The sequence below is a fragment of the Salmo salar genome, chromosome 20 (genome assembly GCF_965601325.2).
Source record: "Salmo salar chromosome 20, fSalSal1, whole genome shotgun sequence".
In the NCBI taxonomy this organism is placed as follows: Eukaryota; Metazoa; Chordata; class Actinopteri; order Salmoniformes; family Salmonidae; genus Salmo; species Salmo salar.
Genome location: NC_138310.1, coordinates 69,050,306 through 69,059,488, shown reverse-complemented (window position 1 = coordinate 69,059,488; position 9,183 = coordinate 69,050,306). Strand labels below are relative to the sequence as shown.

Here is a 9,183-nt window from a genome sequence, read left to right as displayed (position 1 = left end):
AACTTGTTTAATATGCATTGTAGTCAAAATGGTTATATCGTAAAAATGCATGATTTTTGGGGGGGTGGGTGGGTTTAATGTAAGATTAGTGGTAGGTTTAAAACCACATTTTAAGAAGATACATTTTAGAAATGGGCGTGCTTTATGACTTTGTGGCTGTGGTAACTAGTTATGACCTGGCACAACTCTGATATAAAGTGTTTTTTCTCAAAGTTGCCGGGATGTCACGTGTCCTACTTATGTCCGTACACTATTAACAACCATACCATTACGGAACTTATATTCGATCAAATAAGCCATGCAAGTTTTTGACAACGAAATTCGACACTCATTGACCTACATACAAAAACTCGCTTGGTGAGCAATTTTTTTTTGAAAACGCCACCTGCTGGAAAGGACAGATTTCGGGCCCAGTTATCCCTCTCGCTTCGCGTCTTCCTCGCTGTTCTTTTCCACGATTCCGGTAGTTGCGGACCACTGCGTTATTGACGGTGAATTGTCATTTTGCGGAACTTTGTTACAACGTTGAGCAATAGCGATCATCGGTCATTTCAATTTGAAATACGATGGTTAGTTTCATTGCACGAACGGGTGGAGTCTGGTTTTCCACGCGGTTCTTGCACAGTAGCCTAGTAAATTGTGAATGTATAAATTGTACTGCTACTAGGTTGTGCATTGGATGAACAGCAGCCTAAACTGGAGAGTTATTCGATCCACAAAACGGATACTGCTTTATTTTAGGACTCGCTTCAGTATTTTGACACATTTTGCTTGGAAATGGAGATTGCCACCGCGCTGGGGTACTCTGTTGGTTTTACCTTCGGAGGATTAGTATTTGTAGCGTATAAACTTGGTTTACTGTATCAGTTGTTTCATAAGGTAAGTCACTTCTGTTTAAACAATGTTTCATTCTAATTTGGTGTCAGCCTGCTCACTTGCTGTCTCAACTGTGAAACTCACATGCAGCCTGGTATTCTCAGAAGCAAAAGACCTTGTTCATACCTTACTACAGTGTTATTTTACTCACTTGCTTCTTCACCTGGCCTAAGTGAACCTACATAAGACTCAGATACTCATCTAGTAGGTGAAAGGTAACCCTACTGTATGTGAGAGAACTTTGAACTGACTTGTGGCTATCTAACACAAAGGCCATGACGACACAGTGCAGGTTCTTCAGAAGTTATACAATAGGCTACATAAGGAACATTAGGTCTACAAGGACAATATGCAGTTCATTGCTAAATACAACATAGTGATATATAGATAACCAATAGGCCTTTTCTAGTTTACGACAGAACTTTGAAGTTATTTAAATGAAATGATACACTGTCCATGACCCTGATTTTGAGATCTGCCTGTTCAGTCCTTTACCTGAGTCCTCTAATTCTTCCCCCAGACTGAGACTCAGAGCCCTCGCCATGGTGGGGAGAGTGTGGCAGAGGTTCTGCGTGCCCATGGGGTTAAGTTTGTCTTCACCCTGGTGGGGGGGCACATCTCGCCCATCTTGGTGGCCTGCGAGAAACTGGGCATCCGCATCGTGGACACCAGGCATGAGGCTACTGCCGTCTTTGCAGCTGATGCTGTAGCTAGGCTCTCAGGTAAAGTAGTACCTTACATTACCTACTATAATATCCCAAATACCTTGCATTACAGTTGTCCATGTCGATCTGAACCGTTCGGAACTGGTTTAACTTGCTTAGGACACTGTAGTCTACTCGTGTTCATACTGTAGCATTGACACTGTCATTGATTCTCCCTCCAACAGGCACTGTCGGTGTAGCTGCAGTGACTGCTGGCCCAGGCCTGACTAACACAGTCACAGCAGTGAAGAACGCTCAGATGGCCGAGTCTCCACTGCTTCTCATAGGGGGAGCTGCTGGAACACTACTTCAGGTGAGAGTCTGAGGCCTTTTACTGGTGTAGCAGCATGGGGGTACCCTAGTCCTAACGTTAACACTAAGGCTACGCTGCACCAACAAGTTAGACTCAACAAATGACCATAATCTTGCACTGTAGAGTTGTGTGGCTGTGGGTGAGCACAATATATATTGATTCTCCCTATCCAATGTGGAGGTTTGACCACTTGGTGAACTGTTGTTGTGCAGGGTAGAGGAGCGCTGCAGGACATTGACCAGATGTCCCTGTTCAAGCCGCTGTGTAAGTTCTGCGCCTCGGTGAGGAGTGTGAGGGAGATCGTCCCCACGATGAGGAAGGCCCTGGCCATTGCCCAGTCTGGAACTCCAGGACCTGTGTTCATAGAGTTCCCCATTGACACACTCTACCCCTTCCACCTGGTGTCCAAAGAGTTCGGAGTGAAAAACCCTCCCAAGGGAATAATGGGGATAGTTGTGACTTGGTAAGTAATCAGCAGGATTGTGCTTGACCATGCTTTCACACATCTCTAGTGATTTGTGAAAGTAACAGATACTGTATATGTTCTTCCATAAGGTACCTCCACAATCACCTAAAGAACTTGTTTGCTGGGGCCTGGGAAACCAGAGATGTTTCACCTCTCCCTGTGCACATCCCTCAGGCCACAGACGATCAGGCAAGACTAACTCTGACCCTCAGTCATTCTCAAACAACAGTGAGAAAGGCTTAATTTGGTAGAAGCCGTCATTCGTACTGTAGCCAGTTACAGATTTCCAATAGACATGAAGGCATGTTTTTTATGTAACCCTTGTGGCTCAACCTCTAGTGATCTGACATCAGGTACAAAAGTGTATAGAGCTGGTGAGCAGAGCCAAGAAGCCTGTTATCCTACTGGGGAGCCAGGCAACACTACCTCCAACACCTGCAGATGACATCAGGTATTTCAACAACCACATTTATATTACACATCAGACTTCTGGTCCATTCAATGCCAATTACATTTACATTTACATTTTAGTCATTTAGCAGACGCTCTTATCCAGAGCGACTTACAGTAGTGAATGCATACATTTCATTTTTTTCATTCCATACATTTTTTTTCTTTTCGTACTTGGCCCCCCGTGGGAATCGAACCCACAACCCTGGCATTGCAAACACCATGCTCTACCAACTGAGCTACAGGGAAGGCAGTAGTTTATACAGTTGTTCTGTTACAGGGTAGCCCTGGAGTCCCTGGGTATCCCTTGCTTCCTGGGGGGAATGTCCCGTGGCATGCTGGGTAGAAACAGTCCCTTGCACATCAGACAGAACAGGAAATATGCCCTAAAGGACGCAGACCTTGTGCTGCTAGCAGGTGAGACACAAACTGCCATCTGTAAATCTTGTCTCCATACAGTTGTTTGTATTTATTATGGATCCCCATTAGCTGCCAAAGCAGCAGCTACTCTTCCTGGTGTCCAGCAAAATTAAGGCAGTTTATACAATTTTAAAAGCAATACATTAACAGATTTCACATCAAACTGTGTGCCCTCAGGCCCCTACTCCACCACTACCACATATCTACAGTACTAAATCCATGTGTATTTATAGTGCGTATGTTATCGCGTGTATGCATGTGTCTGTGCCAGTCCCCGCTGTTCCATACGTTTTTTTTTGTTTTTGTTTTTTGTATCTGTTTTTTAAATCAAATTTTACTACTTGCGTCAGTTACTTGATGTGGAATAGAGTTCCATGTAGTCATGGCTCTATGTAGTACTGTGTGCATCCCATAGTCTGTTCTGGACTTGGGGACTGTGAAGAGACCTCAAGTGGTGTATGCATGGGTGTCCGAGCTGTGTGCCAGTAGTTTAGACAGACAGCTCAGTGCATTCAACATGTCAATACCTCTCATAAATAAAAGTAGTGATGAAGTCAATCTCTCCTCCACTTACAGCCAGGAAAGATGGACATGCATATTAATATTAGCTCTCTGTGTACATCCAAGGGCCAGCAGTGCTGCCCTGTTCTGAGCCAATTGCAATTTTCCTAAGTCCTTTTTTGTGGCACCTGACCACACGACTGAACAGTAGTCAAGGTGCGACAAAACTAGGGCATGTAGGACTGCCTTGTTGATAGTGTTGTTAAGAAGGCAGAGCATCGCTTTATTATAGACGGACTTCTCCCCATCTTCACTACTACTGCATCAATATGTTTTGACCATGACAGTTTACAATCCAGGGTTACTCCACGCAGTTTAGTCATCTCAACTTGCTCAATTTCCACATTATTTATTACAATATTTAGTCGAGGCTTAGTGAGTGTTTTGTTCCAAATACAATGCTTTTAGTTTTAGAAATATTTAGGACTAACTTATTCCTTGCCACCCACTCTGACACTAACTGCAGCTCTTTGTTGAGTGTTGCAGTCATTTCAGTCACTGTAGTAGCTGACGTGTATAGTGTTGAGTCATCCGCATACATAGACACTCTGGCTTTACTCAGTCAGTGGCATGTCGTTAGTAAAAATTTAAAAAAGCAAGGGGCCTAAACAGCTACCCTATTCCTGATTCTACCTGGATTATATTTGAGAGGCTTCCATTAAAGAACACCTTCTGTGTTCTGTTAGACAAGTAACTCTTTATCCACATTATAGCAGGGGGTGTAAAGCCACAACACATACGTTTTACCAGCAGCAGTCTATGATCAATAATGTCAATAGCTGCACTGAAGTCTAACAAGACAGCCCCCAAAATCATTTCATCATCAATTTCTGTTGTCTTTGAGGCTGTCTCATAATGGTGGTATGTGTTGCAGGAACTGTATGTGACTTCCGATTAAGCTACGGCAGAGTGCTGAACAGGCGCAGCAAGATCATTGCTGTCAACAGAGATAAGACTCAACTTCTGAAGAACTCTGACATGTTCTGGAAGCCCAATGTGGCCATTCAGGGTTGGTACTGTTGTCTGAATTCTCCAATCAGTCTTATTTGCTTTCACAAAACGCTGCCACTTCCTGTTTGGCTATTTGATCTTGTGGAGACTAAAATTTCTGTTTGTCTTTTAGGAGATGCAGGCTCCTTCCTACTCCGTCTCTCCAAAGGCCTCATGGGCCACAAATGTTCCGAGGACTGGCCACAGAGGCTCAAAGCAGGAGACATCACCAAAGAGAAGGCTAATCGGTACACAATTTATTCAGCCAGTTGGGCAGAAAGCCAACTGTTTTTTTTGTGTTTTTTTTCTTTTTATACATAACCAATAACCTTCATGCAAATTAATCAGTACATCTAGTGCACCAAACACAGACAGTACAGGTTGTTCCCTGTGAAAGTGTGTTTTGTTCTGTGTGTTTTCTGTGCAGGGGGAAAGCTGATGAGAAGACGGACTGCCACCTGAACCCCCTGAGTGTCCTGCACCGTGTGGATGAGTTGATGGATGACGACAGCATCATAGTGGCAGATGGGGGCGACTTTGTGGGCAGTGCTGCCTACATCATGAGACCAAGGGGCCCACTCCGCTGGCTGGATCCAGGTCAGGATCCTCGGTGGACAGTGTTAAATACAAATAGACAATATTTTTTGAAATGTCTTGTAGGATTGTGGTCACTTGAGTAAGAGGGGTATTAACATGTACAATAAAACAAATAGGACTTGTTTATTTAATTTGAACACAGGACATTCTTGACATCTTAATGGATGATTACCTGATGTTGTTGGTCATTCTAACAGGAGCATTTGGAACCCTTGGTGTTGGAGGAGGGTTTGCTCTGGGAGCCAAGCTGTGTCGGCCTGAGTCAGAGGTACAGTAGAATACCAAGCAGGCCTTATCCGTCACTGTTTTATAGGGGTTTAGGTTTTTCGGTTTGTTCATGTTGTGAAACACCATTTTTGGCTGAGTTTAGCTGACTAAGTTTCTCCTTGAGGTGTGGATTATCTATGGTGATGGATCCCTGGGATACAGTGTTGCAGAATTTGACACTTTTACCAGACACAAGGTACAGTAATAACCAAATTCACCATTCAGACCAACTTATCAACTAACTAATCATGCATTCAGACCAGTTAATCTGCTTTGCCCTCTCTCTCCCAGACGCCAGTAATTGCTCTGGTGGGGAACGATGCCTGTTGGAGCCAGATCTCCAGGGAGCAGGTTCCCATCCTGGGCAGCAACGTGGCCTGTGGCCTGGCCTTCACAGGTCTTTATATGTTGGCCTACTGTACCCCCAGTGCCACCATACTGGGGATCTCTAGTGCCTATTCTCACACATGCAAGGTCTCTGTTAGCCCATGTCATGTCTTTGGATGTCATGTCACACATCCAACATGCTGTCTCTGTTCTCCCCTTCCCTAGATTACCACATAGTTGCAGATGGTTACGGAGGCAAGGGCACCCTCATTGGTCGCGAGGACGAGGACAAGCTGGATGACATCATAAAAGAGGCACAGAAGGAGACCCGAGAGGGGAGAGCCACACTACTCAATGTTCTCATAGGGAAGACCAACTTCAGAGAGGGTTCCATCTCTGTGTAGAGTAGCTCAGACAGACACCACAACCTCTGGGGTCTCTGTCTGGACCTGTGGGTCGTAAAACCTTCCCATCTTGCCTAGAAACCCAAATCTGTTCACATGCTGTTGAACAATACAACTGCTGCATTTTGCTGGTGAAGAAGGAAAGTGTGACTTCTGGGAACCTCAACAATTCAGGAACTCATTCTTCTCAGCCTTTTGATCCTTGCTATATACACTTTTAACCAATTAATGTATATTGACTTCGGATAGCCTATTGATTTACTGAACTCTACCTTGAAATTGGTCATTTATTTAGAAAAACTAAAAAAGTGAATTTTGGAATGACATGTCCTTCATAGGGATATTTGGTGGCAGGTAGCCTAGTGGTTAGAGCGTTGGGCCAGTAACCGACGGTTGCAGATCGAATCCCCGAGCTGACAAGGGAAAAATCTGTTGTTCTGCCCCTGAATAAGGCAGTTAACCCACTGTTCCTAGGCTGTAATTGTAAATAAGAATTTGTTCTTAACTGACTTGCCTAGTTAAATTAAAAAAATATTTATGAAAATGCATCATACACTAAGCTACAAGCCGCAGGAGGATTTGTAGGGTTAACATCAAGGTAATAAATACAATTGTAATACTGTAGTTGTTTTTAATTTAAATGGTATAGAATTGATGATTGTATGCCTTTAATTCTTGAATGTACTGTAAGACTCCACAAATACATCAATCAACAGAATGGATACACAAATACAAAATGTTGATTCAAAAGTTAATTATATGCATCAGGAGTGCCCGATTTAAAAAAAAAAAAAAAAAAAAAGGAAGGAATTTAAACTGGAAGATGTTATCATATTTTACCATTTGCGTAGTGGTCATTATAATCTTGAATAAATTATAACATTTTATTACACTACTCATACTATTTCATATATTCTATTTATATTTTAAGGAATTCTGCATTATCCTGATCATGCAAATTGATGTCCACCTTACATTTGCCTTGGTTTCATGCATGTTAACATCAGAAGCCTCCTCCCTAAAAAAGAATGTTTCACTGCTTTATCACACTCTGCCAACCCTGATGTCCTAGCCGTGTCTGAATCCTGGTTTAGGAAGGCCACCAAAAATTCTGAAATTTCCATCCCCAACTATAACATTTTCCACCGAGATAGAACTGCCAAAGGGGGTGGAGTTGCAATCTACTGCACAGACAACCTTCAGAGTTCTGTCATGCTATCCAGGTCTGTGCCCAAACAGTTCGAGCTTCTACTTTTAAAAATCAACCTTTCCAGAAATAAGTCTCTCACTGTTGCTGCTTGTTACAGACCCCCCAGCTGCGCCCTGGACCCCATATGTGAATTAATTGCCCCCCATTTATCTTCAGAGTTTGTACTGTTAGGTGACCTAAACTGGGATATGCTTAACATCCCGGCCGTCCTACAATCTAAGATAGATGCCCTCAGTCTCACCCAAATTATCATGGAACCTACCCGGTACAACCCCAAATCCTTAAACTCGGGCACCCTCATGGATATCATCCTGACCAACCTGCCCTCTAAATACACCTCTGCTGTCTTCAACCAGGATCTCAGCGACCACTGCCTTATTGCCTGCATCTGTAATGGGTCCTCTGTCAAACGACAATCCCTCATCACAGTCAAACGCTCTCTAAAACACTTCAGCAAGCAGGCCTTTCTAATCGACCTGGCCCGGGTATCCTGGAAAGATATTGAACTCATTCCGTCAGTAGAGGATGCCTGGTTATTCTTTAAAAGTGCTTTTCTCACCATCTTAAATAAGCATGCCCAATTCAAAAAATGTTAAACCAGGAACAGATATAGCCCTTGGTTCACTCCAGGCCTGACTGGCCTTGACCAACACAAAAACATCCTGTGGCGTACTGCATTAGCATCGAGTAACCCCTGCGATATGCAACTTTTCAGGGAAGTTAGGAACCAATATACACAGGCAGTTAGGAAAGCAAAGGCTAGCTTTTTCAAACATAAATTTGCATCCTGTAGCACAAACTCCAAGTTCTGGGACACTGTAAAGTCCATTGAGAATAAGAGCACCTCCTCCCAGCTGCCCACTGCACTGAGGCTAGGAAACACTGTCACCACTGATTAATCCACGATTATTGAGAATTTCAATAAGCATTTTTTCTACGGCTGGCCTTGCTTTCCACCTGGCTACCCCTACCCTGGTCAACAGCTCTGCACCCCCCACAGCAACTTGCCCAAGCCTCCCCCATTTCTCCTTCGCCCAAATCCAGATAGCTGATGTTCTGAAAGAGCTGCAAAATCTGGACCCCTACAAATCAGCTGGGCTAGACAATCTGGACCCTCTCTTTCTAAAATTATCCGCCGCAATTGTTGCAACCCCTATTACGAGCCTGTTCAACCTCTCTTTCGTATCGTCTGAGATCCCCAAAGATTGGAAAGCTGCCGCAGTCATCCCCCTCTTCAAAGGGAGAGACACTAGACCCAAACTGTTACAGACCTATATCTATCCTACCCTGCCTTTCTAAGGTCTTTGAAAGCCAAGTTAACAAACAGATCACCGACCATTTCGAATCCCACCGTACCTTCTCTGCTATGCAATCTGGTTTCCGAGCTGGTCATGGGTGCACCTCAGCCACGCTCAAGGTCCTAAACGATATCATAATCGCAATCCTCAAAAGACAATACTGTGCAGCCTTATTCATCGACCTGGCCAAGGCTTTCGACTCTGTCAATCACCGCATTCTTATCGGCAGACTCAACAGCCTTGGTTTCTCAAATGACCGCCTCGCCTGGTTCACCAACTACTTCTCAGAGTTCAGTGTGT

General features: G+C 43.9%; 1 protein-coding gene across 1 annotated transcript; it reads left to right on the top strand.

The window, feature by feature from the left end:
- The first annotated feature begins 431 nt into the window (after positions 1-431).
- On the top strand, positions 432-7,177 carry ilvbl (ilvB (bacterial acetolactate synthase)-like). The gene is made up of 14 exons (NM_001140029.2): positions 432-879; positions 1,397-1,598; positions 1,766-1,893; positions 2,106-2,356; positions 2,449-2,548; positions 2,713-2,810; positions 3,090-3,226; positions 4,665-4,799; positions 4,914-5,028; positions 5,208-5,377; positions 5,575-5,645; positions 5,769-5,840; positions 5,936-6,041; positions 6,197-7,177. Exons 1-14 carry the CDS (start codon positions 778-780, stop codon positions 6,373-6,375), a joined length of 1,866 nt encoding a protein of 621 aa, NP_001133501.1. The 5' UTR covers positions 432-777; the 3' UTR covers positions 6,376-7,177.
- The last annotated feature ends 2,006 nt before the right edge of the window (positions 7,178-9,183 follow it).